Source organism: Tamandua tetradactyla, chromosome 2 (genome assembly GCF_023851605.1).
Source record: "Tamandua tetradactyla isolate mTamTet1 chromosome 2, mTamTet1.pri, whole genome shotgun sequence".
NCBI lineage: Eukaryota > Metazoa > Chordata > Mammalia > Pilosa > Myrmecophagidae > Tamandua > Tamandua tetradactyla.
The window spans coordinates 80,590,828-80,612,251 of NC_135328.1; the positions used below are offsets into that span (position 1 = coordinate 80,590,828).

General features: G+C 36.2%; 1 protein-coding gene across 17 annotated transcripts in view; it reads left to right on the forward strand.

Annotated features, from left to right (window-relative positions):
• BNC2 (basonuclin zinc finger protein 2) overlaps nt 1–21,424 on the forward strand; it is a 406,556-nt gene that overhangs the window by 120,480 nt on the left and 264,652 nt on the right. For 13 of the 17 annotated variants that reach the window (XM_077148114.1, XM_077148113.1, XM_077148115.1 and 10 more), the window contains exon 2: nt 3,600–3,800. The exons of 1 other annotated variant lie outside the window; for it this stretch is intronic. In XM_077148114.1, coding sequence (XP_077004229.1) covers nt 3,600–3,800 — 201 coding nt within the window. Of the gene's footprint in view, nt 1–3,599; nt 3,801–15,876; nt 16,979–20,563; nt 20,684–21,424 lie in introns of those variants that run through there. 3 more of the 17 variants (XM_077148109.1, XM_077148110.1, XM_077148111.1) reach the window with 2 other exon arrangements.

The following is a 21,424-nucleotide window of genomic DNA, read 5'->3' on the forward strand; positions in this document are numbered from 1 at the left end:
CTGTTCTAACTTTGTAAAATGCATGAATGTCTTACTTTCATGTAAGTGTATTTCTGCTCTGTGGGAGATTGAGGGCTTCATGTTCCATGTTACTAGTGTCTCTAATAACATAAGTGTCATTTAGACTTAGTTGGTATACGTTAATTTCCATGGTCCTTCTCTTCCTATCAGGAAATCTGGGAAAGCCAACACGGCCTTTGTATTTGACTCTTTAACATGAAATATATGGAATCAGGGCAGCAGAAAAGCGATTATTGTGGGAGGGATGCCCACCCCTTATCCCCCCCCCCCAGTTATGAACAAGTTGGTTATAAATGATTCCATAGAGTTATTCCTTAACCTTTAGACTATATAACTGATGGAAAAACTCAAGAAGACATCTTTGTTTCTTGTAGGTATAGCTTTTGTATCTTGATCCTTAAATTGATGCAGGTATCCTGTTTGTTAGGAAGTTATCCGAAGATCAAGAATTCTACATACTATGCTGTGTGTGTGTGTGTGTGTGTGTGTGTGTGTGTGTGTGTGTGTGTGTAAGGGAGTAATATGTTCAAAGCATACATTTTGGGGATTTCTAGAGGGGTCAAATTTGTAGTTTCAAAAATTTACTTAAAAATGAATGTTGGAAACGTAAAATCTGCAAAACAGCATGGTGATAAGCTTGAAATTTTTTCTTTATTTTAATTATTCACTTATTTACTGTTAAGTCCCATTAGGTTAATTATTGCCTCTTATTATACAAAGTTTGTCCTCTTTGTAAACTAGTCTTACATATTAGTTAAGATCATGTTTTGAATGATCAAATCCATTTAGCAGACGCAGTATCATAGGATAAATTTGTTGTGAAAAAATTTTAAACCTTAGAAAGATATCCTGGTGTTTTTGTGGTTTGTGCCTTGGTAGTCACATTCAAGTAATTGCTACATTGTAGATTTATTTTAGCTCTGAGCAACCTCAAACCCTGATGCCTGAAAGAGCTCAGTTTGCCTACACTGGGTAGCACTTTATCAGAAGGCTGCTGGCTAGGCAGACCAGATTTGGATGTATTAGCTAGTCAGCCTAATAACCCTGTACAGACTGTATTGATTTTCTAGGAGAGAGTTTATGAACTAAATAAACTTGGGGTTGGTGTCTTAATAAACTGCTTCTCTCAGTCTGTCACATTTAGTTACGGAGCTGTGCAGTTTAGGGGGAAAAAAGGCTAATTCTGTTACAGATTGTTCACAGCAGGGTCTCCAAATTAGCCCTTTGTTTTGTAATGCCACCTTGCTTGGGCTCGCTTTGAGCACATTTCTCAGTTTTACCCTAATGAGTTGCAACACTGATAATGTGGCTGATGATCTTTCATTGATTTCACTATCACTTGCTTGTCTGGTAATTGATCCGTTGCTGAGCCTCTAGTTAATTATATCGGCTTTGACATGGCCCGGTCCACGGGGAATTTGAAGTCTTGCAGAATAACAGTTTTAATAAAAGAGTCCATTACTGCAGGTGCTTGCTGCTGCATGCCAGTTGATTTTTGTATTGTTAGTGGGTGGGGGTGGGGTGGGGGAGAATACCTGGAAGAAGAGAACTGACTTCAGGACTGAAAAAAGACGTGGGGACTGGAAGAAGAGGGAGTGAAGAAGAGAGAGGGAGGAAGGAGGGGTAAAGAGAGAGGGGGAGCTAGAGGTAGAACACGCACGCAAAGCGGTACAGCAGTCTGAGAGGAGCTAGGAGGAAGCTCACTATTGACAGTGTCCTTAAGCCTCCCACAAATAACAGCCATTAGTGGGAAGGTCAGGAGCTGAGCAGGCAGCTTGACTGAGGCACTGAGTGCCACTTCAGAAATCAAGAGGCTAGCAAATTTTAGAGGGAGCTTAAGTGGGTAATAGCTAGCTGTAAAGGTACAGTCACTGTTGACAATTGACTCATAGGGGCTTTTCCCACCCTCCCCCCTGAAGAATATTTTTATTGACCACAGGTGGACTTAATATATTTTAAGGCAACAATTCTTTTGGTTCCTGTTTGTTTCCTCTCAGATATTGAATTTGCTGCTTTTGAGACTTTTTTGTGCTTAATGGTGGTGAACTGGAGGGAAGTTTAACAGAAAAGCTTTCAGGAGATGTCGGTTCTAGAGGGGAAGGCACATTTGTGTCAACATAGTGTACGTTTTCTCATCTTTTCTCATTGTCCACTAATGACACAGAGCTGCCATTGAAGCTCTTTTCTGTTTCTTTTGTTGTTTCAGAGAGTAAGCTTTATTGTTATTCTTGAGTTAAGAAGGAGCAGGGAGAGTGGTACATTTGTTCTCGATATTTGTAGGTGGTTGAAGATTAATGTTCCTTACATTTTAAGTTTAGGAAGGATGGCTTTTTCCTGCTGACTACTTTTATGATATGGCATGAATTTAGCTTTCCATTTTGAAGTTACTTTTTATGTACTGTGCATTTTGTTCAGTTCTGCTTTTCAATAAATAAGGTAGATAAATAATATCTAATAAATAGATGTTTTGTTTTAAAACTAGATTAATTAAAAAATATGACATGCTATCGAGGTTATATTTTATCATCCAGGAAAATGTTCAGAATTTTCCATAGAGATCTTGAATGAAAAATGGAGTTTTTATTTTCATTACTTTTTGCCTTTAATGGGATAGGCTTTTTTCATCTTTTTCTTTTTTATGATTTGAGAGGATATTGTAGGTGCTTTATCCAGGAACTTTAACAAAGGATTTTTTCTACTTTTGAGCTTTAAGAAAAGGTACATTTTTTCCTCTTGCCATATAATTTGTTTCATTACTTAACATCCAGTTTAGTAATTAATAGTCTGAGATATTGGATATTAAGTAGTCTGTTTTTATTTTTCAAGTGTTTATTGTGCATCTTCTATATTTAAAAAAACCTGCTAGGTTTATTTATTTACTTTTTAAAATGTAAGGTCACACCTCTGTGTATATTATCTTCTCTAGGCGTTTATTTGTGGTTATAAATAGCCTAGCACATTCTATATGGCTTTCAGGAACTAACGTTTAGACAACACTGAACCAACTTTATATTCTCTTACAGCTGAATTTAAGTGTAATTAGAACAAAAAATTAAACAGCACAGTTTACAAATGTTAAAGGAAAGACTGGTGTCAGATAGAAATCATTGCTGGGAAAAATTTCTGGGGAAGGACCCCAGCTTCTCTTCGCTTTGTGTACTGCGATCATGGTGCTACTTGGAGTGTGCATATGTGTGTATCTATTTGTGTATCTGAAGAGGGGTGAGCGCAGGGTGTCATTTGGTGCCTGACAGTGGAACAGTGCAGTTGACTCTTAGCTCTGCTATCCAATGACATGCAGTGGCTGAGAGTTTGAAGCTGATGGTTGGGTCTCCAGTGCTGCCTGCACACCTGACAGGCAGCTGTTAAACTGAGCAAAGGCAAGCTTGGGGAGTCACAATCTATGCATAAATGATAGGGGTATCTGTACAGAAGGTGCGAAAGAAGCTCTGACCCCCCTCCCTCCCCCAAATCTCCCTCTTCCCAAATGAAATGCATAGTTCAGCCAGCTTCTTAACTATACTACACTCCTGCTACTGGCTGCCAAGAGGCTCAAAAAATCCACCTTCACTTTTCAGTCAGAAGAGGCAGAAGTGGATGTGAGAGAAAGAGACACACAGAGAGACAGAGAGCCAAAGAGGGCAAGAGACTTGACTTTAAGAGATTCCTGTACTGACAACTCCATGCAGTTCGGAACCAGAACGACATCGGCTGAACCAGGGTTCATGGGGACATGGCAAAACGCTGATACTAACCTCTTATTCAGAATGTCCCAACAGGTAAGTTACTTTCATTTTTTTTTTTTTTTTAAGAAACTATGAATTGTTATGTGCTCTTTTGGTTTTGCTATTTTTCTTTCTAAATATTTAAAAATCTTATCACTTCATAGTTGGGCTCTGTTTTGTCATAACAGGAATGTGCAGTGTTACTTCATGGTTTCCCTAGGGCTCCTTAAAAAAAAAGTGGAAAGGATATTGAAGTAAAAGAAAGCAAAGGCATTTGTTGCAAAGTTTCACAGTGCAGCTTGGGTCATGGGAAGACAATTTATTTCTTTGTTTTCTGTTAAAAATTAAAAAAAAAAACAAATAACCACCACCCAACAAAAGCATCTTTCTATCTCTATTAATCAATTCTTCAAAGTGTCTGCTATCTCGGAGTACGTTTCCCAACCAACCAGTCATAAAATCTAGGGGCCCCTCAGAACAGCGTAACTGACTTCATGTGGCTGAAAGCAGCTTGATTCAGACCTGAGGAGAAGAGATTGTGCAGGAATCGCTGCCGAGGGTCGCTGGAGGAGAGACGGCCTGAGTGGCGGGCTGTGCCCGGTCCCTCGCTCCTCCACACCGGCTGCCGCACGGCACCTCCGCGCTCGTCCCTGCGCTCTCCTCGCCGGCGCCGGCTCACGCACACTTGCCTGCTCGCTCGCCCGCGCGCACTCACACTCGGGCGCAGCCTTGGCGTCCTCCCCAGAGCTGCTCCTCAGTCCGGGCCGCGCTGCCGGCAGCTTGGCGTGCTGGCTCTGCCGGGAAAGCCGACGTGTTAGTGCGAGGCCCGCGGTAACTGATAATTAATCACCACAGCCGGCGGCGGCTCGTACCATGCGCTCGGTGATACGCGCCCTGCGCGCCGGGCTCCTCTTGCACAATTGCTTGGCTCCGCAGCTCCACGGGGAGCAAGGGCGAGAGGAAGCGAAGGAAAAACATCCCAGAAACTTTCATGTTGGACTGTGCTCAAGCAAAGGAGGGAAGTTCCCTGGTGCCTCCCTCCAGACACTTCTTGCTTTCCAGAAACCTACACTAAATCCACACAAAGCAAGAGTTATTTAGTTTGAGATTATCATCCACACAACATGAAAGCAAGTATTACTGACAAATATATTTGGTTTTCAGGCAGTTAGCGGTTGTTAGGAAATTGATATTGCTTCACAAATATTTAGAAATATTGCAACTGCTTTCTTTTTAAAACCTGTTTTCTTTGTAAGAGTTCATGAAAATTTACTTCATCTAGTTAATTAGATTACAATTTTTTCGATAATGAAGGGAAGAAGACAACTTGCCAAGCTATAAAATGACTCCAAATTTAGAAATACATCTGTAAAAGATAATGCATACAGCTGGGGGTTTATAGCGTTTAGCTAGCCAACAGTTTTACCACACAGTTCTAGATAGGATAAATGCATTTGAATAAGGTGTAGTTTGATATATCCTGTAGAGGGACCCTGATTACTGCTGATACAGTAAGCTGGGATTTAAATGGAATCAACATAAACCCAATAAGCAACTCTTTATGTGCAATTTCCCATTCTTGCAAGTTGAAGTGCATTTCCTCACAGAGATGCTCGTTGTCATTGCAGAGTGCTTGGAGAAATGTGTTTCTGCAGCATGTCCCTGCTTGGGTGGCTCATTCTCATGGTTGGAACATAAAATGTATTTTCACTAAGCTTAGAGCCAAATAACTTGTCCCATACTTAAAAAATCATACGTCACCTTCAGGATTTTCCTTGAGTTAGTGGAGGGTTTTTTGTGTGTGTGTGTGTGTGTTTTGGAAGGGAAAAGTGGTTTAAGTCTCCCTCTGGCCTCTAGCTAGAAAAGAGTTAATAAAACCAGATAGAGATAATGATCAATTGATAAATGGCTATTGAACCACATAGATGGTGTTAGATTGCTTCTTTGGCACTAGCCCATTTCCAAGTAGATTTGAATCAAAGGAGACTTTAAGTCATGGAAAACATTTTAGCTAAAAAACAAAAATAAATGTGTATAAATGATGGATCAGAATTAGGAAAATAATTTGAAAATGCTCAGACTGAGAAACTTGCACAACTATGATTTTAAGATGTCTGTGATTCAGCTGTTTGATTTTGTGGGTATATAGGGCTTATTTTTGTGTGTGCTCGTATGTTTCCTAGTGGGCATCCATGACTGTGTGAAGAGAATAGAAACACAGGGCGGTGATTTATGCATAGTGAATGCTATATAATATTAATTACACCATTTACTAAAAGTGTAGTTCGCAAAAGAGAAGAAAGCACAATTTTAAAACATGTTGTGATTTTACTACATTTTTTGTGTTTATTTTTTGCTTCTTAAGTAGTTGGCTTCCTCTCCCACCTTTTTTTTTCTGTCATGGTAACTAAATGTTTACCTCCTGTGCATTTTAGGAAAGAATATGTGTAAAACAGGGTATGTGTTTTTGCATGTTTAAAAAATCTGCCTCACAGTGACATTTTAGTTTATATAAATATTGTGTAAAACTGAATTTGAACTGTTTGTAAATGGAAAAATATATATGCCGTACACGTTTAATATGTTTAGTGTCCTCACCTATAATTTATCAGCAGTGCTGATTCAGCATAGCTCTGTGTGTGCGCGTGCGTGCACGACTTTTCCTGAAATGGCATCTCTTGAAGCCAAGAGTTTCAAGGAATATTAATTTCAGGTACATATTAAGTCAGCTTTTGTCTTACTACAAAAATTTTTCCAATTTAATCATGTACACAAAAATCCTTTATATCTCATTTCTAAGACAAAAAGATTTTTCAAGCTTAAGCTTATTTTAATTTCTAAATAAAAATTTATATAGCTACAAAATGAATAACATTTATTGGACAGGTTTTTTTATTACAAAGTTTTCTTGAGTAGTGTAAAAACTGTAATACTTAGCTATTCATTTATTTAAGCATTAGAAAAGACTGTAGGGTCAATATAAAAGGTTACATATTTGAGTTAACAAATAATTCATCACCATTATTTAACTACAAAAAACTTGTAGTAGGAAATATCTCAGGTATACTGGAATTTATTAAGGCTTGTGTCTTCTGTAGGTAACCTAGGAAGTAATTACCTAAAAGTCCTTTTTGCCTTTCATTTCAGATGAGCGAAATTGAATTTATTTACATGTAAGTCTTTCATTCTGTTTAATACTAATACAAAGACATCACAATCCAAAGCCAGTTGAGATTTGGTAGGACTAAGTATGTCCCCTTAAATTATTTAACAAAAGTACCAGACATGGCAATTTTCTTGCCTCTATACAATTTTTTTCTCTCATGTTGAAATATGATTTTCTTAAAAGGGATGATTTCTTTCTATATACAGTAGAATACTTGATAACCTGAAAGAGCACGACTCTTGACTTTTGTAAAGGAGTTCTTCTTTGCGTCACTTTGATCCATGACAGGTTGAGAATGACTCTTTGCTCATCTTATTTGCTAATCTGGTAGAGTCCAGAATCTCACTTTTAGCCTCGTGAGGCACTTTTAAAAAACAGAAAATAAGGTATTTTTTTGGAAAGGATGTGTATTTTTTTAAATCAGATTTTTAAAGATGATTTTTCTTTTTTTGCTAAATATTTTTGGCATTTGAGAAAATAAACAAAATTCTTGTAGCTGCTTCAAGGGATAGAATATTCTAATATATTTTAAAATCCTTTCAGAAGTGAAACTATAACAGCAATGGCTGTGGCTCACATTGTCACATAATTCTGGGGACATTTACCTTTTTATTATTGGTGAGGTTTATTTAACCTGTTTCAAATAAAATGTAGAGCCCTTATTAAGGTCTCTTTTTAGTCACGAGTAAAATACTAAGTTAGAATTATAAATGACTCTGCATCGTTATGTAGTGATTTAGGATTCACCCAGTGATGTAACAAAATTAACAGCATAATTTCATTGTGAAACTGTATCTTATTAAAGAACAACGGTCTGACATTCTCTTACAGTTGCTTTATTTAACTTCATGCAAATATTATTAGTAGTGACATTTTTCTATTGTGCATTAGATTCTCTCATTAGCATGATGTGTTAGTTATCACCAGAGAAATAATTTCTTAGTAAGGGGCAAATCAAGAAAGCTAAAAATTAAATCAACGATTTACATTAATACCAGAGCATCTGCTCGCTAGAGATATGGCAGAGTAAAGCAAACTTTCTTACTAATATAAAATCTAGCACATTTCAGAGAAATGATAAATAAAATATATTGTGAGAAATACATAATAACATTGCCAGAATTCATTTAAAAGCATGTTCTATCTGAGTTTTGCTTGAAGTAGTCTTTTAGTTCTTCCTATTCATACAGGTAAACACAGTCTGAATTTGTTGAATCTTTATTTTAAAATGGAAATGAAGGTTTTGTCTGACTTCCAACCTACCCCCCAAATTTATTTGAATACTTATTCACTAGCAATTTAAAAGGCACATACACAATTTTTTTATGAGTCAGATGCATAACTGTATATTGTGGTTTGGTTCCTCTATATAGATCTTACAACACATTTTTATTCTAAACCCTCTTCTACTCAAGTAGACATCCTTTTAACATAGAATGTATGTTCTTATTTAATCAGCACCCCAAGTAAAGCAGTTGATAGTTAATGGTCTTTGAAAATGACTTTCATTGCCAGGCATCATCCATCCCTGTATCTCTTTCTGTACTTTTCTCTCTTCCCTTTTAACTCTCCTCCCTCTTACAGTTTGTGTGTTTTGATAATCATGTCTTATTAAAAAAGGATTAAATTGACCAAACGCATGGTCTTGATGCTAAAATAAATATTTACAATAGGCATGTCATTTTAGCCTGTTGAATTACTATGCTGCTACTTCCAGTTTAGATCCTCTCTAGTTTGAGGGATGATATCTTTTTTTTTAAAGTTTTAACTGCAGACATATATTAAAATATAATTCTTAATGTCCACTCTGATAATGTAATATTATAATAGGAATATTTGGATAATTGTTAAAGAACAAATTATACTTGATACAGGTCTATTGGCTTCTACTGTGTAAGTCCATTTATAAATGTGCAGACTTCACTTAACAACTAGTGCATAATTTGTAATAAAATGGAAAAGTAGTAGGTTATATAAATGGTAGTCCATGTACATTTTAATGCAAATAAAGCATGCATGAATCTCAGATATGTAGGTGGCTTGTGTTAAATGCTTGTGCCAAAAATTCAAGTTTATTTTCAATATACCTTAAATGAATTTGAACATATTAGGCAATAATTTTGAAATATTTTATTTTCTCACATCTCACATCTGAAAACAGGTACAGTGTGGTTGTATGATTTGTAAAGCCTTTTGCTAAGGTGAGTCAGATAACCACAGTTGAAAATAAATCTCTTAAAGTGCAGCTATCTTATCTATAACTGTAGGTATTTTAATAATTATATTTTTGACTATATCTTAGCATTCACGGATGATTCTAATTATTCATGCATAGTTTTATGGAAATCTGATTAATGTCGTGACAGGACGTATTTGGGCTACCACAGCAGCACATCCTCCCACTCTTGTGTCAGGGTTAAGAGCTGCGGCAAATCCTCCCTAACTAATTAGATGCTGAGTAAGGCATCTCTGAGAAGTTGGGGCAAAAGTGAATGGGTCACAGCCAAGGCAGGATTGCAAGGAGTGTAGTGATAGTGAAAGCATCCAAGTTTGCCAGGTCGTTGTGACACAGGAGCTGATTCCAAAGGAACAGTTCGTTACAGATAGTGAGCTGGCGTCATACACTTCAATGGAAAACAAAATTCTAGTCCTTCTTCCTCCCTACCTATTATGTATTTACACACCCTCACTCAAGAAAGTTACATGGAGCATCTGCCATTATCAATTGGCAAAGCCTTTGAGAGGATTTTCCTTATAAACATGAATTAGATAGTGACTCTGTACAGTTATTTTCTGAATTTGGGACTCTAGATTAGAATGTATATCTAAAAGAACTAAGAGAAGAAATTGGAATTTGCATTTAGCTTGTGTCCATAATTTGGGCCATGGTGTTTGAATTAATCTAAGAATCAACTCCTTTTTTTCCCCAAGTAGAGTACTGTGAGAGTACTTTGTGGTGGGTGGCAGGCAAAGCACAGTGAATCGTGGGATGACTTTTTCAGCAAGATAAATTTTCTCTGGGACTCCTTCCTTGTTATTGTCAAAAGAACATGGAATATAATGGTTCCAAGATTTCCTTCCATGTGGGGTTTGGAGCCAGGTTTGTTTTGTGTGTAAAATGGATTTCTTTACCACGAAAGAATCCTCCTGTACCTTTCGTGGATGTTTTTGCTGCTAAATGACCAACTTCTCTATGTTTTGGTCAAGAGATTGTTTGGGGAGTCATAAGAAATGATCTCCTCCCCTTGCCAAAGTTGACGCCATTTTTATTTCCACAAAAGAGCTGGTTTCCACATTTTGCTTGTTGATCCTCCCCAAAAGAAGGACTGGCAAGGTGGGACGAAGGGAGTCAGAGATCTTTTTTGGGGAACTTTAACATCTATTTTTTAAGCCTCAGAAATAAAGGAAAGAGGTCTAATTGAGGAATAAAAGCCTTTATGCCCTGACGTATAAGAAAACATTATGTATGGAGGAGTGGGATTTTTTCCCCTACAAGATGAAGTAGTAAAATGAAGGAAAAACAAGATGAAAAAAATATTCTGATCAATTCAGCCTCTAAGAAGTTGTAACATATGAGATGACATTCCAGAAATTATGCCTGAGGCTGTTACATCCAGGGCATGCGTATCTCCTCACCAGGCATGGCTTGTATTGCCGTCCTCCTCTCCGGGTTTAAAACAAAGTTTGGAGAATAGGAAAAATAAAAGTATTGGTTCTTTTTTAATTTATACATTCCCTGTAGGAAGTCTAGCAAATTTCCTTGTGTACATTCAAACCCTAAGGTGAAAAATGTATATGAGAGGATTTCATTTGGGTGAGGACATGTGCAGTGCCAATCTGTTCAAATGCTCTGTGCAGCATTTCATGTCACAAAGTGCAGAGATCAGGAGAAGAGAGGAAGTGCTGGCTGTGTCTTTATTTCATTCATAGAGCTTTCCTTAATGGAAATGTCTGTGGAAAAACAACACATTACTCAAACTCGTTAGCTTAGAAATCAGATTCTCAGCTTATTAATCATCATTCCAATTAAAAAAAGAATTGATCCTTTAACAACAAAATAATATCCTTTTGTTTTCTTTAATTAAGCCCATCAGTTTTTCATTTCTCTTAAGAAAATGAAAATAATCTTGAACAGTAGGAAGTTACTCATTTAAGCAATTGATTCTCTTGAGTATATCTGACGTCTTATTTATTCAATAATTTTTGAACTGTTTTATTATTTCGCTGCTGTCTGCAGGGTGTTTGTGTCTTGGAGGAGGTGTTGATTTAAGTCTCATTTCTATTTGGTAGCAGAAATTTGCTTAATAGAATAACATGGTTAATCTGTTCTTATTTCCTTTCCTATAGCTCTGATTTCTTTCTCATTTTATTCTCTTTATTCTTCTTATTCTTCATTTCTCTAATTCTGATTTCCTCCTTGCTTTCATGGATTCTTCTTCCCTCAGTATAAATTGAAATGCCTGTGAAATATGGCAGTAATCCAGTGAGGCACCCTTTTGCAGAGCATCACTCCGGCAAAGATATGGGAAAGAGGTGCCATCTTCAGAAGTGGTCCTCTGTGTATGTGCTGACAGGAGGACGTCCCAAGTTTTGCTCTGTAAGGGTTCCTTAAGCAAGGGAGTGATAAAAACGTGTAACCAGGGGCCCAGGCTTATCATTTAAAGGTGCTGAAAGGCAGCTCAATTTGATCCTTAGCCTGTGTAAGAAAGTACGTAGCTGAAGGGAGATTTCTTTCTTTTTTACTTTTTTTTTTAAAAAAAAAAGAATTCTTGATTGCTGTTTTGTATAGTGAGGCTTACATCTACATAACAAAGCGTTTCTTTTGAAGGAGGAAAATACATAAATGTCTGTACAGTAGGTTGAAGGTATGATTTTTTGAGACAAACCACAGTAATAAGAGTTAACAAAACATTTAAGAAAGGAATTGAAATGATGGCACGGAATGTTAGTCAGTGAAATTATGTAATTGAAATTTAGAATATGCATTATATACAACGGGAGGATTCATTGTTTTATATTTGACGTATTTAAACACATTGTCTCAGAAGGCAAAGAGATTGATAAAATTGGCAAAGATTAAAAAATACCATTCTATATGGGAAGCACATAGCTTCCAGTATTGTACCTGCTGTGCTTTTTGTGTGACTGTCATGAATTTTTCAACTTTTAAGGTGTCTTTTAGTGGTGATTTGTTCCCTAGACGGTTGTTCTGGGCTGGGGATTTGATGCTTATAGTGTCTGAACTAGGGTCTCAGAAGACAAATTTCAAGATAATATCTTACATGCAAAAAACAATTACTTTCAGTTGTATTAACGTAAAAACGAGGCTATTAAGCAAGAATGATTTCCCTGATTTAAATCATTAGGATCATTATTTGGGGTACCTAATCAGGTATAGATAAAGAAATCTGCCCACTACGATATTCTTCACCAATGCCAGAGGCACTGGACATGGCTAGGATGCCATTTGCAAGATATGGGAGAATAATTATATACTGAGCATATTCATGAGAGTGCCCCTTAGGTAAACTGAGAGAGTAAGAATGCCTGCAAGCGTTCTCTTTTTGACCTCATGGCAGAATTTAACTTGGAGTCAGTCAGGTTATCTGTTGCTTTATCTAAAATTGCTTTTCTACCGTTTTTTCTCTTTTTAGATATAAATAGTGGAGTCTCAGAAAGAACTAAAACCAAAGTCCTGCTCTTATCTAGGTGGAAAGGCTTTCTTGCTATGGAAAATACTACAGTTCCACACACCAGTGTAGTAGTTCATTTATATATGATGTAGAGACATGCAGAAAGTATATACCTGCTGTGTAGGTTGATGAGAATTAAGTAATCTATTTCTAGATTAGTTGACAATTCCATGATCCACTCATTGAGTAGAAGCATTGCTCAACCTAGAAAGGCATTTTATCCTGAGACTCTCATGTTGCCTTATACTATGTAGCCTTTTTTGCTCTTTGAGCACAGCTTTTGGGAAAGCTCAGTGTTTGTCATTGGAATATGGTATCATCGTTTGTTTTTTATTTTATGGTTTGTCATTTTCAACCAGTGAGAAAGTTTAGTTCTCTTCAAATAAGTTAGAACTAAGAATAAAGAGACTATGATGGCGCTCTCTCACTCATACCCCAGATGTCTTATCATTTCCCTTCCAAGTTATTTTCTTGTTATATTGGAGAACTTTGGAAAGTAATAATGGGACTGGTAAATATTAAATATATTGCCAATCCTGTTTTCCATTACCTAGAGTGCATAGTGGAAAAGAAGAGATCTTCCGGTTTTATTTTATAATTGATATTTATCATAAGATAAATAAGAGGGGATAGGAAGAATGAGAAGTCTGACATCTGGGAGAGTTTGTTTCAGTAGCCAGCCTGGAAGCCAGAACCCTGGCTTGATACAGGTGAGATGTGTTATGGGAATACAGGCCTTATGCATTTAATGAACCCCGCCTGCCTGTCAGCTTGGTGTTTCATGCACCGTTGTTGTTCCAGTGGAAAAAAAAAAAAAGAAAAAGAAAGTGTTCACAGCCTGTGGTGAGATTATAGTAATGAAAATGAAGTGTTAATCTGTTGATAGGAAGCACATCCCATATCCTGTATCCCAGGCCACATTCATGCGTGTATAATATATTCCAGGTTTTCTTGTGACCAGAGGAGCTTGGAAGTTCATTATATTAAAAACACCCTTTTGGTAAAAGTGAGAAGTTGGGTATTTTAACTTATGTAAATAGTTATTTTAAATAATTTCTTAATAAACCAATTGCTTCCTTTCAAGAATTCTAATAACTCAGTGTTTCTTTATATGCCAGTATTCCTGTATCTTTGGTCACATTTTTTAACAAGTGGAGAATGTTTAAATGAGCCTCAACATAAGCCCACTTTGAGAGATTGATATCCTCTTCTAGAAATCAGTGATTAATGAAAAGGAGGGAGTTAAGCAATAATTATGCATTCCTCCCCATTTAACACAAATTAACTACTGTTAAGCATGTATTATCTTTTACTTTATTTTTCATTTAAAATAACAATAAAGTGAAAGCAAAAACAATAAACCCAGAATCCTTCTAGAACTGCTTTCCACATTTTGAATCAGCAGACACGATACAGATACAAACCTGAAGAGACAGCTTCAAGTTTTGTTCATCATGGATGGGGCTGACCATGATTGTACATAAAATTCCCTCTAAAATCTTATAGTAGGTAAATCAACTTAAGTATAATGAAGTAATTGTTTTGTAGAATTCATTTCTAACTTTTGTTTTTGCTGCCACCTTATTCAGTACTTTTGGGGGAAACTTAAAATTTTTTTCTAAAGCTGTACGTGAAGAGATGAAAGAAAATACGTTTAGTCTTAGATTATAGCAAGACCTTGTAAGAAAATAAGGTGAATGATGTTTTAACTGATATTTTTTGAGGGCCTTTTGTCTGGAGGCAACTGTGTAAGATCATCTTCTTAAGAAGGGACTTAAGAGATGGTTTCAAAAGAAGTGGAGAAGGATTGGGAAGAGGTTAATTAATAACTGAGCTCCAGGTATCTGCTTCTAAGTGCTCAAATCTCAAACATCATAGTAATTATGAAAGATTGCCTCCCATAAGGAATATATATATATACTGTCCTTCAGATATTGGGCCTAAGACTGCATTTATGGTGGATATACTTAATGGTATTTTCTCTTTTTCAGTTCAAGTGGAAATTAAGCATTGCAGTTTAAGCATTATGATTTTGTGAATTGTTTAAGTTGCTCAAGTTATGAAGAATCAAGAGAATTGAGGGATTAGAATCTGATTGTGAAGTAATTTTGTCACAGTAGTGTTACTTTCTTAAGATGAAAATGGAAGAAAATTCCTGTCTCTCAGGAGGAAAACATACAATTGAAAAAGAAACTTTCAAGCATGTAGTCCAATGATGAAACAATCCAAAAATGCTATACTATAGTTGATGTAAAATTATTTAATAAACTGGAATATGACTGAGTGGTCATAGCCTGCTTAGTACAATTTGTGTGGCATATTAACAATTCTGTAGTATAGCAATACATCAGAGATACCCTTTTGTTAATATAGATAGATGAAATGAAAACGTACTTTTCCCTCTGCTATAAAATAGGGTACTTTTAATCTCTGTGTAAAATACAATAATAGGTAGAAAAGGTGTGGTGTTATGATTGAGTGGAAAAAATCAAATGTGAAAAGAATTTCTTCTTGCGCTTGTTTCCAATTGAAGAAAAAAAGCAAATAGGAGAAATCATATGGTGACTTTGTCATAGACATCTGCTTTTTTAGGTAATAATCATTTTAAAAGAAATATGCCATGGACTTTAGGGTCACTTGAAGGCACAATAATGTCAAGTAAATGTAAGTATAAAAGTCATAGTGCCATACCTCTGGAGCCATTAAAGATGAGTATTTGCTATGATAATATTTGTGCATATTAAATGTTGATTTTTAAAATTTATCATGATGATATATCCTATTTTCATATTAAGGTCCATTTCCACTTATGTATATGAAAGCTCTGGAAAGGAAGTATAAAAGTGTTTTAACATATGAAGGAACAAAATACATGTACTGAGTAAGATCTTGAAATGAGCGTCTTGTCTGGGCTAGAGAGGAATGGTGGATTGAAAACCAGCATAAAAGTTTGTTGAACCACTGTTTAAGGTTACGTTATCAATTCTAGCTTTAAAAAAAATTTAATTACCAAACTGATTTTCCTTTACATTTTTTTAAAGGGAAACATCTTTAAACATTTTCTTATTTTTATTATATTTTGTTTGTTTGTTTGTTTTTTTTTTTACATGGGCTGGGGCCGGGAATCGAACCGGGGTCCTCTGGCATGGCAGGCAAGCGCTCTTGCCCGCTGAGCCACCGCGGCCCGCCTTCCTTTACATTTTGAAACAAAGTCTGCTACCTATTGTCTTATATTGTGTATACCCATGAAATTATATATATACATACATACATATATATAAAGTCTCTGTTCATAGAGTAGCCTTCTTTTTATTGCTCACAAACTGCGAATTTTCTTTGAAATGTGTGTGATATTTTAAAGATCAGGTATTGCCTAAAAAGGCCATGTGGATGTTCTGTGTGAACTAAATGAGTGGAGTAAGCACAGTGGAGACTTGGTGGACCAGAAGTCTCCTTGTCATCCACAGTGAGGTGGCCCCTTGTCGGCTCTGGCCAGTTATTGCTGGGTGAGAATGCAGGCTTAGTGTTACCAGATTTCTTCTTTCTCTTTTTAAACGAACAGCCAGAAGCCCAGATTTTTATGTGAAATCTCCTGATTTTGAAATCTTGGCAATCTTTTCAACTAATTTTTAAACTGTGTGGTCCAAAACAAAATCGTCTGTAGGCTATATTCAGTCCGCTGTCTGCCAAAGAGAAACCTCTGTTTTAGATAATATTTTAATGGATGAAGATAATAGTTTCTTTGCATGTGATTATTTATCTTGGGAATTCCCCACTGGGATGAACTGAATTCTTGCATCTTTTTTTTCAGAATTAAAAATATGTTTAGTAAATATGTTTCTGGTGCTGATAGTTTTGATGTGTAGCTTTTCCCCTTACTGACCCTTATCTAAAGAAAAATCAGGAGTGGGGAAAATAAAAAAAATAGTCAAATGATTGCAATAAAGGTAGAAACAAGAATTGTGTAATGATGGGGAAAGAAAAGGAAATTATTTCTACATTCCGAAAATAATACCATATGTTGTGTCAGTAATTGATGTAGATGAAAAACTGAATTCAAGTATAAAAAGCTTTTCATCTCACCTTTAAGCAGTGAATTCTTGGCCCTGAATCTTTGTGGGATTGCTGTAATTTACCAGGCAATTGATTATGATGTCACGAGGAAGAGATGGACCACAAGGGGAAAACATTCCCATACTAATTTGTGTAAGGCCGATATTTTATACCTGCTTTAAGAAAAACATCATTTATATTGTATAAGATGAGGTTTTAGTGTCTCTCTATGTTTTTTGAAAGTATTCTTTCAAAGAAATAATCTATTCATAATTGAAATTCTCCAGGCAAATCAGATATGAACATTTTCAACAGAACAGGTAATTAATTGGTTTGAATTTTAAATTGAAGGTCATCCTGTTATTGATTTTCGTGGGAACAGGAAACAAGAACATCTTGTTACAATGATGTGCCTAGGTCTGCCACTGCGCAGTGTCAGACACCAATCAGAATGAAACCAGGGCTGATGTAAACAGAACAAGCTCTTGGTTTGCTTCAGGAACTGCAGAGAAGAGCTGAACTGGAGAAAAGACCAGAGATTACAGTTTGTTTTGTAATAAATCAGGTATTTCACATTAAGTAACTGGGGCTGCTTGTAATGACACCTTTGTCAGTACATCCCGGTGATGTTGGTTTGCTATGTTCAAGAAGTTTCCTGCCAGCAAGGCCATGGAGTTACTGCTTTCAGAAACCTTTCAACTGGGAATTAGATAAAATATCTTTAAAACAAAGGGAAGAAAGATGATTGGAATAAAGGGGGGTGTTGAAGAATGGAGGGTAAAATAATACAAGTTTTTAGGTGGTATTAATTTTTACAAAGTAACTTTTTTGTCTTGTGTTTGATGGTTTTATTATTGTTCAGTATACCAGTTTATTTTAAAGTGTCTTTTTTCTCTCTGTTTATGCTTTTTCATAATGGTATAATGTGAAGATAATAGGGTCTGAGTGGGCTGCAAACATTATGCCTTTCTAAACTAGAAAAAGTACTTTAATTTAGGCTGTGCTAACCAAGTTGGGGACTTAATGCAGCGTCTTCTTATGGTTCAAAGTAAAAGTCTTAAAATAATAATAAAGAAAATTTAAAAAGGCAAGCCTTCCATTCTAAATACCCTGGAGCTGTTAATGCAGTCATTTCCAGGTTGACATACTTTTGTATAGGCATGGTGGTGGCACCAACCATTGACATTAAGCTTTAACATTCCACAGAATGATTGCAAGTTTATTATAAGCTTCAAAGCCTTCTCAACCCAAGTGATTATCAAGTTTAAGCATGTCATTTTTCCATAGTCATAGTTAGCTTTCTTTAATCAAGAAAATTAAAAAGGAAAACTTTCCATAGGCTGATTTTCTATAGGTGATCCTCGAAGTTGCTTCTCTATTTAGTACAGAGTTGATTTCTTCTGACCCACTGTTGCTGCCCTGTTAGATTCTGTAGATCTATCCTTTTGGCAGGGAATGGAAACTACTCCAGTAAAGGGCAGTACTCATCACAATCTGTTTAAAGCTCTAAGATGATGTCAACATTCTTTTTTAGCATTATTTGTAAATATTATGTCACTGATTTTGTTTTACCCATTCCAATCAGTTGAGTGTTCATGACAGTCCTTAAAAATATAGCCGAGGGAAAAAAGAATATGTACATTACATTTTCTGATGCTGCCTTTGTATGTTTGTGGATGTTCCTACCCCCATGGAAGGCTAATGATTTAGGAAAGACTGTGGACTGCTCAGCCTGATATCCTAAGTACACGGCTTCCCTTTTTAGGGAAAATAGCTCCCCATTATCTGAATGTGCAGCATATACCCTTTTGAAGTCTCTTGGTCATCACTTCCTACCTCCGTTAGTAAATCTTCCCTGTCTATGCCTTGCATCTTAGAGCTGGAACTTGATGGACTGGTTAGTACTGCAGAGGTCATCCTAAAGCTATTGGCAGAATGCACTGCCCTTTGCTGCTCAGTGATAATAATGCTACTATAGTAGTTGACTGGATGCATTAGACTGAGTTACTTTTTTAGAATACTGAGTTATGTATGTATTTGTTTAAACACCTGAAAGAATGCTGATTCACAAGCTGTCTGAAGTGCATTTTTGAAAAGAGATCTTACTGATACTTGAAATATCAGGGCTTTGGCCAAAGTAGGGATAGTCTATGCAGAGTGTGTCCCCATTGTGCAGTTTTGCTTTAGTGAAAGTTCTTTTCAATTACACTCACCCTTTAGTATAATTCTAAAATCCTTTAGAATTGTTTCTGTTGTCTGAAACTTAGTGATGTTCCCACAAGTTTGAAAATTCATAGTGTTAGTTTAACAATATTGTTAGTTTAACAATACTTAAGTCATGTTATGAATTGCTTTTTAAAGGAAAAACAGACTTATGAAGTTTCATTTCCTTTCATATTACTTCCCTCATATATGAAATGTCCATTTTTTTTTGTTTTAGATTGTAACTTTACACAGAGAACAAATGCGAGTTTCATCATATTTTTATATCTTCAAATTTAGTAAACATTTTACTTACTGACATACTACTTAAATTATATCTGAAGTTCTAGATGAACAATTAGTCAATGATTAACCTACTTATTTGAGGCTGGGAAACTACACTCACTGGATATAGTTTGGCATTTTCATGTAAGGCCTGCAAATTGTAAGCTTAATTTTTGTGTGCGTGGTATCGTACAATCACATAATTTGTATACATGTAGAATCTTTTAGTTTCACTGAAATAAAATTGAGTAAAGATCCAAAGTACAAGGTGCTTGTGACTTTCAGTAATTATTTTCACTTATCTATGTAGCTGAGACTAATTACTATCCCAAATGTGTGATTAACCACATACTTTCCCTTCCTCAGTTTTGTTTTGTCCTGATTGGATTGGGTAAGCAATAAAGGCATTTCAAATGACTTCTTTGGTCTCAGAATAAGTGAAGAAGCAAAGAAATCCCTTTAATTTACCTTTTGGTATCTTTGAATAGAGCAGATTCTGTCCTGCCTTCCTTTCATACATCCATTCACGTGTTTCTTATTGAGTGGGATAAGCACATCTAAAGCAGAATATATTCCCTCTCTGTACAAAATAATGCAATCAAATCAGTGTTCACATAATTTTTGTTGCAGTTAATTCAACAATCAGAGGGAACCGAGCAGAATAGTTTGAAATAGAATGGCGAGCATTAAGTTCAGACAGTGAACGGTGTTTTTTGACAACTATAGTGGGTTTTGTGCTGTAGGTTCTTCATGACCTGAGCATTTGTTGAAAGGACTTTGTTCTTCTTTAACCTAAAAGTATATTTATCTTAGAGTAATAATCATTTCATGCTGTTCATTTTTTTTCTAGTTGACCCATTCTCCAGACCTCAAAAAATTTTTTTAAGTGGATGTAAATTCCATTTTAATTAGACCAGTGCAATCTAATACTGCAGCTTGCCAGGAATGGAAGAAACATGCTGGAAGTTAATACAGCCCAAATCAACCATAACCAGATAATTCCCCTGATCTTTGTAACAACCCCCTTCCCCACCTCCACAATTAAATGACCCTGTTGTTGAGTTTCTATAAGACATTTGAGGTTCATTTAAAAAAAAAGATCATCCTTTGCAGGATTCTTTGCTGTTGCACTTCTCTGTCTTTCTTCCCCTTGCCACACAGCTGTCACTGGTCTAGGAGAAAGATGGGGGGGAGAGGAGGGGGAGGAAGCCCTGTTCAAATCGTGTCACGTAGCACTAATTCATCTGCTCTCATTAGAGGGAGCGAGGGACAGCAGTGATGGCCAAGAGCTGCACTCCACACATGACACGCGAACAGTTTGGGGAATAGAAAATTGCTTTCTCAGGAAGCCCAGCCAATTAAGGACTTGACCATATTGAATGTCAAGTGTTAATTTAGGTTTTTCTTCATTTTCCCAGTAGTAATGCGGGTCCTGTGATGAGCAAATACATGTCAAGTAAAAGTTGATTGCATGAAGGACCTGGGTATTATATGTCACTGACAAGTCACAAATGTACTGAAGTCTTTTAACCCCTTAGGTGAGTATGGTGGGGGAGGGAAAGGGGAGAAGGGGATTAAGGGTACAATAATGATAAGACCAGATAGTTTATGTAGGGGTTGCTTGAATGGGACAGAGAGAAATGGTAATTCATGCAGATACCTGGGACAGGACAAATCCCTTGAAAAACTTACCTATATATGATTCTTTCCCATTGCTAACGCACTGCCCAGTGTATTTATTCTGTCACCTAAAATGTTATGAAAAAGTGGAAGTTTTGTACTCTTTGGTCTTGGTTAGGAAAATTCCTTCTTAATTATCTCCTTTGGTAGAATAAAATATTCATTAAATAATGATGCTATTTTGGACAGTTCAACCCTTTGGTTCAGTGTAGCTGTAGCAGTTTCTGGCTATTTATTTATAATTTCAGTTTCTAATCAAATATTCATTTAAAACACCGACCCCGTGGAAGAGCATGCCATAGAAAAGATGCAACATAAGACTGAAAGAATGTTTGTTTTATGTCTTGAGTATCTGTAATGTGGTGTTTAACCAATAGAAGCTTGCAGAAGGTCCATGCTCGTTTTCATCTTTTTATGCCCAGTTGTAGAAAGGAAGAGGTTCTGCCTTCTGAGAGTGAAGTAACTTTGACTTTAAAAAAAATTAAATGCTGGACATTGCCTATCAGTTATAGCATCTCATTTCCATTCATCAGCATTTATTTACATATAAATGTCCTGAAAATAAGAGAATGTTTCTGTCGCAATGGTAGGACTAGCAA